The 15,400-nt window shown below is 43.7% G+C and overlaps 1 protein-coding gene across 2 annotated transcripts in view; it reads left to right on the top strand.

The window, feature by feature from the left end:
- Positions 1-15,400, top strand: part of mfsd12a (major facilitator superfamily domain containing 12a) — a 59,619-nt gene that overhangs the window by 28,304 nt on the left and 15,915 nt on the right. For both annotated transcript variants that reach the window (XM_073068215.1, XM_073068216.1), the window contains exons 2-4: positions 4,795-5,005; positions 7,029-7,149; positions 11,453-11,647. In XM_073068215.1, the coding sequence (XP_072924316.1) occupies positions 4,795-5,005; positions 7,029-7,149; positions 11,453-11,647 (527 nt within the window). The remainder of the gene's footprint in view (positions 1-4,794; positions 5,006-7,028; positions 7,150-11,452; positions 11,648-15,400) is intronic.

Genomic DNA, 15,400 nt, shown 5'->3' with positions numbered 1-15,400 from the left:
CAAGGACGTGTGTATGTATTAAAAGGGCTAGTAACATTATGGAGGGTCCCACCAACCCAGCTCGTGGACTGTTTGTCTGTCCCACTCCCATCAGGGAGGAGGCTATGCAGCATACCCACCAGGACCTCCAGATTCGAACACAGTTACTTTCCCCAAGCAGTAAGGTTGATTAACACCTTCACACCCCCCACCACCACTACTTCATCAATTCCTGTCAGAGTCACCTTATGTATAGCCTCGCCTCACTTTATGGACATGCAGTCAATCTATGTATATAAGCAATCTTGTGTATTTATATTTATTGTGTTTTTTATTACATAATTATTATTGCAGAATAATGTTATGGCAGAATATAGTATTAATGGTAAGACTGTTGGCAGTGTGGAGGATCAGAGGGATCTTGGGGTCCAAGTTCATAGGACGCTCAAAGCAGCTGTGCAGGTTGACTCTGTGGTTAAGAAGGCATATGGTGTATTGGCCTTCATCAATTGTGGGATTGAATTTGTCTTGTCTTGTGCACACTGCACCGACCACCGCCACTGGGCTATAAACGTGCAGGAGCAGTGTGTGGTTAAGTGCCTCGGCTGAGGCTCGAACTAACGACCTTCAGATCGCCAGCCCAAAGCCTTAACCACTTGGCTGCACGCCAACAATTTTGGAGCCGAGAGGTAATGTTGCAGCTATATAGGACCCTGGTCAGAGCCCACTTGGAGTACTGTGCTCAGTTCTGGTCACCTCACTACAGGAAGGATATGGAAGCTATAGAAAGGGTGCAGAGGAGATTTACAAGGACGTTGCCTGGATTGGGGTGTATGCTTTATGAGAACAGGTTGAATGAACTTGGCCTGAGGATGAGAGGTGACCTGATGGAGGTGTATAAGATGATGAGAGACGTTGATCATGTGGATAGTCAGAGGCTTTTTCCCAGGGCTGAAATGGTTGCCACAAGAGGACACAGGTTTAAGGTGCTGGGGAGTAGGTATAGAGGAGATATCGGGTAAGTATTTTACGCAGAGAGGAGTGAATGCGTGGAATGGGCTGCCAGCAACGGTGGTGGAGGCGGATACAATAGGGTCTTTTAAGAGACTTTTGGATAGGTACATGTAGCTTAGAAAAATAGAGGGCTATGGGTAAGCCTAGTAATTTCTAAGATGGGGACATGTTTGACACAGCTTTGTGGGCCGAAGGGCCTGTATTGTGCTGTAGGTTTTCTATGTTTCTATTATTATATTCTTTATCTTTTACGTGTGTTTTTCCTGTGCTGTATCGGATCAGAGTAAAATTTATTTCATTCTCCTTTACGCTTGTATACAGGAAATGACATCAAACAATCTTGAATTCTATCACTAATAATTCTGTGAAGTGCGTCAATACCTGATTAACCATGCAGTTTAATCAATCTGTGAATAATTCCTGCCATTTCCCCAGTATGGATAAGACCGGTCTGTTTGACTTACTAAATTGTAAATACTTTTGTAACATGTCTCGTGAGTTCCACTGTGAGTGCACGGCAATTGACCACAAGGATCACATTGCCAAGCGTAAAATTGTTTTGATGACATGCTAGATTGGATTTTTGGCCTTGTATAACTGTATCAAAGAAAAACTTTTGGAAGGAAAAATTGATCTTGGTCTCGCACGCTGTGTGCAGTACTGCGCATAAGTCTTGGGCATATGTAAAAAAATACTATGAAGTGAAGTTGCTTTCAAAAATGATGAAGTTTACAAATATTTAAAAAATTACTATAAAGAGCAATTAACAGTAAAAACTAAATCAAATCAATATTTGTTGTGACCACCTTTGCCTTGAAAACTGCATCAATTCTCTTGGGTACACTGGCGAGCAGTTTTCTAAGAAAGTCAGCTGGTAAGTTGTTCCAAGCATCTTGGTGAACAGTTCTTCTACAGACTTTGTCTTTCTTGCTTTTGTCTCTCCAGGTAATCCCAGACAGCCTTGATGATGTTGAAATCAGGGCTCTGTGGAGGCCATAAAAGAAATCTAGGGTGCCTAAGACTTTTTCACAATACTGTTTTCTTTGTCTTCACCAGAAAAAATAGGTCCTTTGTCTTCTTGGCCCAAAGCATCAAACTGTTCATTCTGCTCAATAGATGCTACCTGACCTTTTGAGTTCCTCCAGCATTTTGTGTCTGTTGCTCTGGGTTTCCAGAATCCAGAATCTTTTGTGTTTATTCTTTGTCTTTAAGATGCTTTGGACCCCCTTCTGGATTTGAACTGACCTGTATGGCCAATTACGGTACAATCTGTAGTCGTCGTCGTTCCCCCCCCCCCCCCCCCATCGTGAAAGTTACAGCTAGGCAACGGTTAAAATGTTCTTAGAATCAGAATCAGGTTTAATATCATTGGCATATGTTGTGTTATGTTGTCTAGTGGCAGCAGTACATTAAAAATAATTAAAAAAAACTAACTTGCAATAAAAAATATACATTAAAATAAATTAAATTAGTAGAAAAGGTAGTGTGCATGAGTGCATCGTCCATTCAGAAATGTGATGGCAGTGGGGAAGAAGCTTGAAAGTTTGGGTGTGAGCTGCTGACAGATGAGAATGCAGACTCTCATGCAGTCCCCAGCTGAATAAATCCTCCAGCAGCTGAATGTTCTTTTGGACAGCCTTTTCTGAGCGTGGAAGTTCAGTAACGCAGGAGTCAAGATGATAAATTGACAGAGATTGTGTAGACATAATGAGTCACCCAAGCTGTACGTGGCCTTGAAAGCTTCACTCCCATTTGTTCAACCAAGGTCACCAAGCATGCCAAGACAAGATAACGATGCAGACCGGAGTAATACTTGATAGCGTACAGTTATTTTACTAATTCTCGAGTTTATTGACCTTTAACGTGTAGAATTAATTGGTTATTAACATTGTGGATGACGGTGGAGGTACGTCCCTACCAAAGGAGGTGCAAGGTGCCTCTTCCCTCCGCAAGCCTGCAGGTCACCCTTGGGCCAGGTTTATTACCCTTCCTCCACCCCCAGATCAGGGTGACGTGAAGCCATGGGAGTTGATGGTGGATGGTCATATGAGCAGCCGGTGCATATCACAAGTCCTGATTATGTGACCACTGACACCTGGCGGATAATCTCTGAGGAGTATTGATAATGGCTGGGGTCACCCATCTTGTAAAGACATTGCCCAGAAGAAGGCAATGGCAAACCACTTCTGTAGAAAAATTTGCCCAGAACAATCATGGTCTTGGAAAGACCATGATTGCCCATTTCATATGACACGGCACATAATGATATGATTAACAACTGAAATACACTTTCTGATTAGTAATTAAGCATGCACGGTATCGGAACTAAACTAATTACTGTATATCCAAGGAAGTTAGCATTGTACAGACAAGGGTTTCTGCAGGTGCTGGAAATCCTGATGAAGACACACAAAATGCAGGAAGAACTCAGCAGGTTAAGCAGCATCGATACAGAGGAATAAACAGCTGATGTTTAGGGCTGATATTCTTCATCAGAACACTGTTCTGAAGAGGGGTCTCAGCCCAAAACATCAAATGTTTATTCCTCTATGTGCTACCTGACCTACTATGTTCTGACCTACTGAATATTGACCTACTGAGTAGATGCTGCCTGGCCTGCTGTGTTCCACCAGCATTTTGTGTGTGTTGTTTGAATTTCCAGCATCTGCAGATTTCCTCGTGTTTGCTCTTTAAATTCACTACTGCGAAGCCTCTGCCAGTGATGCCTACCTACACTGAAGAAGTTTAAATCTTCTCTTCAGTGAAACCCTCTTTCGCTGCTCCCCATCTATAATTCCTACTGATGCTGCCTGGCCTGCTGTGTTCCACCAGCATTTTGTGTGTGTTGTTTGAATTTCCAACATCTGCAGATTTCCTTGTGTTTACTGAATATTGTGTTCAGTTTTGCCCACCCTGCTCTTGGATACATGTTGTTTTAACTGGAAGCGGTGCCAGGGGGGGTTACACGGATGTAGCCAGGATTCAAGTGACTTGAGTTTTAGGGCGAGGCTGGTCAGGTTGGAGTTTTGATTAGAGTCTGTCTCATCGGGGACGTGAATAAAGTCGTCAAGGGCCATAAACAGGGTGAATGTGCTCAGTCTTTGCCCCCAGTATCGGGGAACCAGGAACTAAAAGGCTTAAGTCTGTGGTGAAAGGGGGAAGATTTAATAAGAATCTGTGTGACAGTGTTTTTACATTGGGATATCTATGTGCTAGATTGACATAGATCAATCATGATATTTATCGCTTGTTTATTTATTATTATTTCTTTTTGCATTTGCTCAGTTTCTTGTCATTTGAACACTCGCCGAATGCTCAAATTGGTGCGGTCTTTCATTCATTCTAGTATGGATTTATTGAATATCCCTGTAAGAAAATTAACCCTGGGTTATATATGCTGACGTATACGTATTTGGTAAACAAATGAATTTTTGAGGTACATTAACAACTTTTAAAGGACTTTTGGACTGGATAGGGAAGATTTAGAGCAGGGGTTCCCGGACCCCAGTTGTTTAAGAGTAATGGTCCTTGGCATAAAAAGGTTTGGGAAGACCTGGTATAGAGGGACGTGGCCCGAACACTGGCAAGTGGCACTAGTTTGAATGGAAATTTTGGACAGCATTTGTCATTTAGACAGAATGGCCTATTTCCTTGATAAATGACTTAACCTGACAAATAGTATTTCTAGTCCAAGTAACATGCAGGTCAAATATTTGTTTCCTTTCTTTAATTAAACTGTATTGTTGTGTTCTTCCATTGAACAGATTATTTCAGCCGTGCCTTTTCTCTCCACTGTAACAGGTAGTGCCTGTGTCATTCTCTGTTTTCCATTCATTTTCAACCCGCCTGTGGGCGGCAGCGAAGACATCCCGCAGTGGGTTGAGCTCATCTACTTCACTCCGTTCATCATTATCTTCCAGTTTGGATGGGCTTCAGTGCAGATCTCTCATCTGTCCTTGATACCAGAGCTTGTCACCAACAAACACGAGCGGGTGGAACTCACCGCTTCCAGGTAAGTTCCTCCCTGCTTGATCCTCAAATCCTGTGAAATTCCCACCTGAACAGGCACCAGACTAATCCTGCATTGCTGGCTGCTGGCTAAAGGTGGTCTGTTCCTTAACTGTGCAGGTGCTGAGGAAGATCTGGAAGGTTGGCAGTACCATGTGAAGTCTTGCTTGGGTTTATCTTTAACAGTTGGGAAACTCTTTGTACTAATTATTTAATTTAACTTAAATATATAGATATATAATTACTGTGATTCAGTTTATTATTATGTATTGCAATATACTGATGCCACATGACAACAAATTTCACAACTTATGCCTGTGATATTAAACCCCATTCTAATTCTGGTCGCCTCACCACTGGAAGGATGTGGAAACCATAGAAAGGTTGCAGAGGAGATCTACAAGGATGTTGCCAGGATTGGGGAGCATGCCTTATGAGAATGTGTTGAGTGAACTTGGCCTTTTCTCCTTAGAGTAACGGAGGATGAGAGGTGACCTGATAGAGGTGTATAAGATGATGAGAGGCATTGATCGTGTGAATAGTCAGAGTCTTTTTCCCAGGACTGAAATGATTGCCACAAGAGGAGACAGATTTAAGGTGCTGGGGAGTAGGTACAGAGGAGATGTCAAGGGTCAGAGAGTGGTGTGTGCATGGAATGGGCTGCCAGCAACGGTGGTGGAGGCGAATACGATAGGGTCTTTTAAGAGACTTTTGGATAGGTACATGGAGCTTAGAAAAGTAGAGGGCTATAGGTAAGCCTAGTAATTTCTAAGGTAGGGACATGTTTGGCACAACTTTGTGGGCCGAAGGGCCTGTATTGTGCTGTAGGTTTTCTGTTTCTATGTAACCAGACTCGCCTGTTCTTGCGCAGGACTCCACTACTTTCTTCCATCTGCCCTGCTCCAGCTCCAGAGATTTCTGAATATTTTAGTTCTTAATTATCAAGATTGATTACTGTGATTATTTGACAACTCCATAGTCATTGTATTGGGTGATATAGAGTAAACGTGTTCTTAAATCTGGGTGTTCCTGTGTAGTTAATGTGCAGTGCTGTGCCAGGGTCTTAGGCACATATACAGCTAGGGTGTCTGTGACTTCTGTCTTTGTCAATGTGGATTGGAGAGCACATTTGTAAATCTGGCAGGAGCAAAGAATGTTGTGGATGGCGAAGGTGGAGCGCCGTGGGAGGGGTGTGGGACAGGTGGCAGAGAAGGGGTGCTGGGGCGGGGGAAGGCACGGGTGCAGACACACCCTGCTGTGAGACACCAGGCAAGGTATTTGATTCTAAACAATCATTGATCATTACAAAATTACCCCTCCCCCTGTCCCCTTCCCACTCTCAGTCGACAACAGAGACCCATATCAGAATCAGGTTTATCATCACTCACATATGTCATGAAATTTTGTGGCAGCAGTACAGGTGTTATCCCCCCCCCCCCCCCATTTACAAAGGTAGAGCGTTCCTATGAAACCTTTCTTAAGCCGAAATGGCGTAAAGCGAAAAAAAAAACCATTCATTTATATGGGAAAAATTTTCGTAAAAGTAAAAATTCTCTTTGTAATGCGAAAACAGGTTACTAATGTAGGTCTTTTGTAAAAACAAAGTGGCGTAAAGTGAACATTTGTAAAGCGGGGGGCACCTATACAGTGTAATACATAAAATTATTACAGTACTCTTGCTAATGCAATGATGGCTTGGTGATGGGAATTGGGAGGGGTAGGTCAGGGCAGGGAGGCAACCAAAGCATGATTGTACTATGGGTGCATCTCTTTCAAAGTATACATTTATTACATTTGTTATATACTGCACAAATCTCCTTTGTACTATGCTTCCTTGATTTTAGGCACCGTAGCTCTATCTATATATAAAAGATTTTTGCACAGCACTGTAGATTGTGGTAATTTCCTCTCTGTCTTTTTCCCCCTGTAACCTTGCAATTTGTTCTTTCTAATTGCCCGTCAATCGTATGTGTAGAAATTCGTGATCCTCCAATGGCTCTGAGATGTCACCGTGGTTTCTCTCCTAGATATGCTTTCACAGTTGTGGCCAACATTGCCGTGTATGGGATCGCATGGCTGCTGTTCCACTTTCAAGCTGGAGATGTTGACAGCAACAGTCTTGGCAAAGAGGACATTCCGCTGTTCAGGGTGAGCAAACAAGTGAACACGAGAGATTCTGCAGAAGTTGGAAATCACAGAAAATACTGGGAGAGCACTGCAGGTTCATGCACCATCTAGAGTTGAAGTTTTGGGCCAAGACTCTTCATCAGGACTGGAAAAGAGGGGGAAAGAAGCCAGAATAGGAATTTCATGGGGAGGGGAGGATGATGGGTGCGACCAGGTGAGGAGGAAGGTAGGTAGGTGGGTGAGTTGGGGGGGAGGTGTAGTGAGAGTTGAAGGTGATGGGTAGAAGAGGTGATGGGCTTGAAGAATGAAGAATGGCCTCTCCATACCAGACAGTGGTGCAAGCATTAGAATGCTCTCCACAGTACGTCTATAGAAATTGGTCTTTGGTGACGTACCACATCTCCTCCAACTCCTAATGAAGTATAGCTGCTGTCGTGCCAACTTTGTAATTGTTGGGCCCAGGACAGATCTTCAGAGATGTTAACATCCTGAACCTTGTTAGACAAATTTGACATCAGCTGCAGAGTTGGGAATGAGTTAGCTAAAGCCAGGTCAACAAAGAATGCCTAAGGGTGGGAGAGGAGGGAGGGGTGGGACAAGCACACAGACGCCAAAGATGGAGAAGAAAGTCTGAGATGCTCCTGATCTCTGGATGTGGATTTTTGAGACATTGTGAACATCACTGTTGGGGAAACAAATGCAAGAATTTCTCAAAACAACTCTCTTCTGGCAAGTTCTTCATTTGGGCAGTTTTGAAGTGTCAGCTTCCCTTTGGCTAAAATAAAAAGCTGAGGCCAAAGATCATGATGCTCCCATTAATCTCCACCGAAGGAAACTGGTTTCCGGGAACATCATGTGTTTGGTATGAAAGCACTCCAGTGCCTTTACTGTCTCAGAAGGCTAAGGAATGAGGACATAAGAGATTCTGCAAATGTTGGAAGTCCAGAACAACACACACAAAATGCTCTTGCTCATCTTCTCCTCACCTGCCCATCACATCCCCCAGCTGCCCCTTTTCTCCCATGGTTCACTCTCTTGGCCTATCAGATTCCTCCTCTTTCAGCCCTTCTCTATCTATCATCTGCCAGCTTGTACTCCTTCCCTTCTCATTCTGGCTTCTTCCCCCTTCCTTTCCAGTCCTGGCGGAGGGCTTCAGCCCAAAATGTTGACTGTTTATTCATTTCCGTACAGTGCTGCCTGACCTTATGAGTTCCTCCAGCATTTTGTGTGTGTGTGTTTCTAAGGGATTTAGACATGTCCCAGATGAATCTCATCAAGGTTTACAGATGCACCATAAGAAGTGTCCTCTCCAGATGCATCACAGCTTTGTATTGGAACTGCTCTGCCAAATTGTAGAGTTGTAGATGCAGTTCAGTCCATCACGCAAATCAGGCTCCTCTCGTGCAGGACAGCATCCATCCTAATCAAGGACTGCTCCCACCTTAACCATTCTCTCTTCTCTCCTGTGACCCAACCCCTGCTCCTTTCCATCAGGCAGAAGACACAAAAGCTTAAGAAAGTGTTCCACCAGGCTCAAGGAAAGCTTCCAGCTGTTATTAGACTCTTGAATGGACCTCTTTATACTAAAGAGCTACCTTGTGGTTGGTGCGTGGCCAAGTGGTTAAGGTGTTGGTCTAGTGATCTGAAGGTCGCTAGTTCGAGCCTCAGCTGAGGCAGCGTGTTGTGTCCTTGAGCAAGCCACTTAACCACACATTGCTCTGCGACGACACCGGTGTCAAGCTGTATTGGTCCTAATGCCCTTTCCTTGGACAACATCGGTGGCGTGGAGATGGGAGACTTGCAGCTTGGGCAACTGCAGGTCTTCCATACAATCTTGCCCAGGCCTCAGTCAACATCAAAATCGATGGACAGCCAAAGAAGGAGAAGAAGAGCTTGTTGTGGCGCTTACACTTTGTCTACCTGCACTGTTCCTTTCTCAGTGGCTCTTTCATTATGTGGTCTTTTGCTGCTGTGGCCCAAATTGTGCATTCAGAGATGCTCTTCTGCACAGCACTGTTGTAACAGTGCTCCCAATTTGGCCGCCTCTCCATTGGTGAGACCTATCGTAAATTGGGAGACTACTTCATCGAGCACCTCTGCTCCATCTGCCATCCATTTTAATTCTGATTCCTATTCCCATTCTGACATGACCTCCTCTGAGGCCACCCTCGGGGTGGAGGAGCAACATCTGATGGCATGAGCGTCAATTTCTCCTTCCAGTAAAAAAAATGCCCCCCCTCCTCTCCTCTTCTATTCCCCTCTCTGGCCTCTTGCCTCTTCTCACCTGCCTATCACCGTCCCCTGGGTCTCTTTGTCCTTCCCTTTCTCCTATGGTCCACCCTTGTATCCTATCAGATTCCTTTCTCTCCAGCCCTTTATCTTTCCCATCTACTTGGCTTCATCTATCACCTTCTGACTATCCTCCTTCTCCTCACCTCCACCTTTTTATTCTGGTGTCTTTCCCCTTTCCAGTCCTGCTGAAGGGACTCGGCTCAAAATATCGACTGTTTACTCTTTTCCGTAGATGTTGCCTGACCTGCTGAGTTCCTCAGGCATTTTGTGTGTGTTGCTCAGATTTCCAGCATCTGCAGATTTTCTCTTGTTTCTCATGTGCATGTAACAGTTTAATAAGCCTCTAGTGGTGTCAGTGTGTATGTGCAGTTCAGTGTTTTCCTACTGGATGTACAAAGACTGATTCTGGAAGTTTCTCTTGGTACTGCACTATTTGAATAGTAGTTTTCTCCTTGATTAACTCTTATCTTCAAATTTGAATGGAACTTTTATCTATAGGTATAAAAGAGCTACACCATGTGGTCACCACCCTCTTAGTATCTTAACTTGTCTTCTCTCCCTTCACTTGGTAGACCTCTATCACTGCCTGTTCTCAATTTTCCTTTGTTTTAATAGACAATAGACAGTAGGTGCAGGAGTAGGCCACTCGGCCCTTCTAGCCAGCACCGCCATTCACTGTGATCATGGCTGATCATACACAATCAGTACCCCATTCCTGCCCTCTCCCCATATCCCTTGACCCCACTATCTGTAAGAGCTCTATCTAACTCTCTCTTGAATGCATCCAGAGACTTGGCCTCCACTGCCTTCTGGGGCAGTGCATTTCACATATCCACCACTCTCTGGGTGAAAAAGTTTTTCCGCATCTCTGTTCTAAATGGCCTACCCCTTATTTTTAAACAGTGGCCTGTAGTTCTGGACTCACCCATCAGCGGGAACATGCTTCCTGCCTCCAGTGTGTCCAATCCCTTAATAATCTTATATGTTTCAATCAGATCCCCTCTCATCCTTTTAAATTCCAGTGTATACAAGCCCAGTTGCTCCAATTTTTCAACATATGACAGTCCCGCCATTCCGGGAATTAACCTTGTGAATCTTATCACGCTCTATATAACGATTGTGAAATGAGTTTTGTGCCTTTTTCCTGACTTCTGAAAGAACCTTGGGTTAGAAAGCATCAGAATCTAACACAAGGCAGCAGGTGCTTCAAGCCAACACAAGTATTCTGTTGACCTCGATGCCCACAGAGTGCGTTAACCAAACCTGCACAGGAAGTGCTCCCTGTGTGGTACTCTGTTTCTGATACCAGCTGCCCTGTAGAATTCGCTGATTAATATCAATCAATGCAGATTAACTCCAGCCTTACACAGTGGCCCAGCTAACTGAGAACTACAATGAGGTTGCCAGATTCAATTAATCCAACTAGCAAACAGGGACTTTGATCTAGCAGTTAGGCCCGGGTAGAAATTCAGTGGAGGTGAAAGGTGATATCTCTATTGTTTATAAATCTCTCCAGAGTGAAGTGATCTTTGTCGTCTAAATAAGATTAAGTTGTCATCGTGGGTTGCCCTGAAATTTTATTTAACATGAGTTTTCTGTGACTTGTGTATTTCATGTTCAAATTTATTATTTTTATGTTCCATGGTCAAGTTTATTATTGTCGTGGACGTGCGCAGGATAGAGACACCACGAAAATGAGCTTTTTGCAGCATAGTGTATTGCAACAAGTTAAACTAACATAAATTGTACATAATTTGTGCAAAATAAATAACAACAAGCGATAGTACTGGTGCGAGATTGAGAGGGGAAAGGTATACTCTGACCCAATGAGCTGCACAACTCAGCAACTGACCTATCTGACCATAACCTAATCGCAGGACAAATTCTGTCACCTTCATTACGTGCCGAGTTGTATGATCCCTTCCATTTCTCTGGAATGTGTTCTGGGCAAATTTGTAATAGTAGTTAGGATTTAAGCTAATTGCACAGGAAACTTTATAGCTACTTAAATCTTGTTTCAATTTGTTTGCAGACCCTGGCGCTGGTTGTCATTGGAATTGGCTTTGTGTCTTCAGTGCTTTTCCACATTGGAACTCGGGAGAAGAGGAGGAATGAAGATGAGGAGGTTGCTGGCGAACGTACGCCAGTCCTCGGTGGTTCCAGGAAATCCCCGAGCCAGCCACTGCTGCGGTGGAAACATTGGCTGAAGGAGTTGTCTTTTTATCACGTAAGTGAACCTTTGGAGTAGTGGACTACATCCTGTTTCAGTGACGACAGAAACAGAATCAGGTTTAAAGCTATTATATATATATATATATATATAATTTACAATTTTGTTTTCTTTATTAAGTATTACATTGTACTGCTGCCACAAAGTTAATGAATTTCACAGTGTATGCTAGTGACATTAATATTTATATAATTTGTATATATAATTATATTAATATGGTTTATATTAATAACTATATATTTATTCATTTTAGAGTACTGATGCCTAGAGCCTTTATTAGAAGTCACCGAATCTACAAAACTATTACAGAAACCCAGTGTTACAATGAGGAGGGGGTAGCCTCTTCCGTGCCTGTTAGCTCACTGTAAGAGCAATCCAACTTGGCCTCTCTTTCCGACCAAAACTTCAGATTTCTCTCCAACCCCACTAAATGTCATGATTGCATTTGCCTCTCCTGCCAGCGGAAGCAGTTTCTCTCCAAAGTTCAAAGCCAATTTATTATCAAAGTACATGTATGTCACCATGGACAGCCCTGATATTGCAGGCATGCTCAATAAGTCTGCAGAATAATAACCATTACAGAACCAACACCAACTTTGGCCCTCAGCCAGTGTGCAAAAGACGACAAACTGCAAACACAAAAAGAAGAAGAAGAAAAAAACAAGCAATACATATCTAGAACATGAGATGAAGAGTCCTTGAAAGTGAGTCTGTAGGTTGTTTCAGTGATGGGGCAAGTGAAGGGTGAGTGAAGTTATCCCCTCTGGTTCAAGGGCCTGATGGTTGAGGGGTAATAACCGTTCCTGAGCCTGGTGGTGTGAGTCCTGAGGCTCCTGCACCTTCTTCCCGCTGACAGCAGCTGCTCTCTCCACGTTTCCTGGAGTCGTAGAGGAGTACAGCACTGCAGCACACTGAACTATTGTTCTGTCTGGTCCCATTGACCCACACCTGGACCACAGGCTACTGACCAGATGAAGTTAGTATAGAGTACTGTGCTAAAGTCTTAGACCCATGTACAGAGCTAGGGTGCGTAAGACTTTTGGACAGGAAGGCATTTGTCAATGTGGCATGGAGAGCCAGTTTGTAAATCTGACAGGAGCAAAAGGTGTTGGGAATGGTGAGGATGGAGCACCGCGGGAAGGGTGGGGGACAGGTGGCAGAGAAGGAGGGGCAGAGGTTGGCATGGGTACAGACACACCCAGCCCTGAGACACTGGGAAAGGTCATTTGATTCCAAACAGTCAGCTTATTACCGTAGATTTCGCACTACAGAGCGCACCTGATTAAAAGCCGCTGGCTCTAATTTTAGAAAGAAAATCAATTTTGTACTTGTACAAGCCGCACCGGATTTTAGGCCGCACCGGATTTTAGGCCGCAGGTGTCCCACGTTGTAATATGAGATATTTACACAGAAAGATATTACACGTGAGGATTTTTTAACTTTTAATTAAATCCATATGGTAACATAAACAAATACATATTGCAAATGCTTTTTTTCGAACCGTGCCTGTAACGCGGCTACTTTTAAATATACATACGTATCGGTAACACACAAATTACGTTGCGTATACTTTTTTACTGAACAACATTCCAATATCTCCTAACGACTGGTAAAAAATATATATACTGCAGCCTACCAGGAAAAGTTATTGATCGCCTTTAACTTAAAAGCAGCGTTTTCGCTCGGCTAATGTGCTCCCCCCCACCTTCCCGTTTATCGCAAACCGGTATTTCCCACAAGACGCGGCGAAATCGGATGTGACGTCATAGCATCCCGGGATGTAGTACAGAAAACAAATATAGTTAAAACACTTCTAACTTTAAATAGAAAATACTAACAAATGAATTACTAAGCGAAAATATTATAAACTAAATAACTGCCATCAAGGCAGCACAATGCTTTTCTTCGAGTGTTTTCCATGTTGATGAGGGTGAGTACAAATGACTGATTTACAATAATTTAATTGTGAAAGTGCGCTTGATTTATCGTACAATTTCATTGGACCTCTGTGAACTACTCATCAATTTTATTGGTCTACTGTTACGAGGCAAAATGTTTTTGGCGGCATGAAAAAAAATCATGCATTAGCCGCACCGTAGTAAAGGCCGCAGTGTTCAAAGCTGTTCAAAATGTGGGAAAAAAGTAGCGGCTTATAATCCGACATCTACGGTAATCATTACTGAATGTCTCTCTGGTGCTTCCTGCAGCTTCCACTCTCCCTTCCCCTTGTCCCAACCATGACTCCCCTCTCCCTGTCCCCTTCCCACTCTCAGCCCACAACAGAGACCCATATCAGAATCAGCTTTATCATCACTCACATATGTCATGTAACTTTTTTTGTGGCAGCAGTGTAGTGTAGGTCTCCGTTAGTCTTGATAGACCTTGGATTTGCACCTTGGAAAGTTTCCAGGGCGCGAGCCTGGGCAAGGTTTTTTTATGGAAGACTGGCAGTTGTCCAAGCTGCAAGTCTCCCCTCTCCACGCCACCGATGTTGACCAAGGGAAGGGCATTAGGACAGCTTGGTACCGGTGTTGTCGTGGAGCAATGCATGGTTAAGTGCCTTGCTCAAGGACACACACACAGCCTCAGCCAAGGCTCGAACTAGCGACCTTCAGTTCACTAGATGAATGCCTTAACCACTTGGCCACGTGCCAACACAAAGCAGTACAGTGCAATTCATAAAATTACTACAGTACTATGTAAAATGCACCCCAGATATATATATATATATATGTGCCCAAGACTTTTGCACAGTTCTGTTGATAAGACTTGATGGTCAACATGAGCACGCTGGGCTGAAGAGTCTGTTTCTACTCAACCCTTTCCAGTGCAGCATAGAAAGGCCATTTGGCCCATCTAGTCCATGGCAACCCATTCTTCTGCCTAGTCCTGTTAATTGCACCTGGGCTATATCCCTGCAAACCCCTCCCCTTCATGTACCTATCCAAACTTCTCTTAAATATTATAATTGAACACACATCCACCATTTCCGTCGGCAGCTCCCTCTGAGTGGACCCTTCAATGTTTCACCTTTCACCCTTAACCTCACTGATGAGAGAGGAGAGTGGACCATGGGGGGAAAGGGAGGAGTACTAGAAAGGGGTAACAGGCAGGTGTGAGGATAAAGGGTAAGAGGGGTGCCAGAATGGGGAATGGTATAGAATCTAGGACAGTCACAGAGAAATTACAGGCAGACAGTAAGGTGCACGGCCATGATAGCTTCGGGCGAGAGATCAAGTGTTTTGTACAAGAGGTCCATTCAAGAGTCTTGTATCATTGGCATAGAAGCTGTCCCTGAGAATGGTAGTGCTTCAAAACTTGTTCTGCTTGTGCCTTGTGGTACTTATAAAGCCCTGGATCCAATTTGTTCTAAAATATTTTTTTTTTTGCCATTTTCCCCATGGCAGATTTAACCAATGATGCAATTGTACCCCCAGTTCTGTTCGTGCATCCCATTTGGAACAGTGCCCTCGAGTTTATATTGCCTCTTATTCTTTCTAAATCTAGAACTTCATGTTTCTTGGCCTCGCATTTCACGTGCCTTCTGTCGCCCTTCCCAGTCATCTGTCCTCGTCCGTTTGCCACCACCCGTGAGGTTCACCGTGCTTTCAAGTTTTGTACCATCTGTAAATTTGGAATTCCTGCTCTATACAGAATGTTTTATTTTTGCGGCAGCAGTACAGCGCACTATATAGAGTACTGTAGGGTCTCGAGTTTTTCAATCCTGTTCCTTCAGCTGTCAGCAGTTAC

The sequence above is a fragment of the Hemitrygon akajei genome, chromosome 16, assembly GCF_048418815.1.
Source record: "Hemitrygon akajei chromosome 16, sHemAka1.3, whole genome shotgun sequence".
Classification (NCBI taxonomy): domain Eukaryota; kingdom Metazoa; phylum Chordata; class Chondrichthyes; order Myliobatiformes; family Dasyatidae; genus Hemitrygon; species Hemitrygon akajei.
The sequence above is the reverse complement of the archived record's forward strand: the minus strand, read 5'-3'. Positions and strand labels throughout refer to the sequence as shown.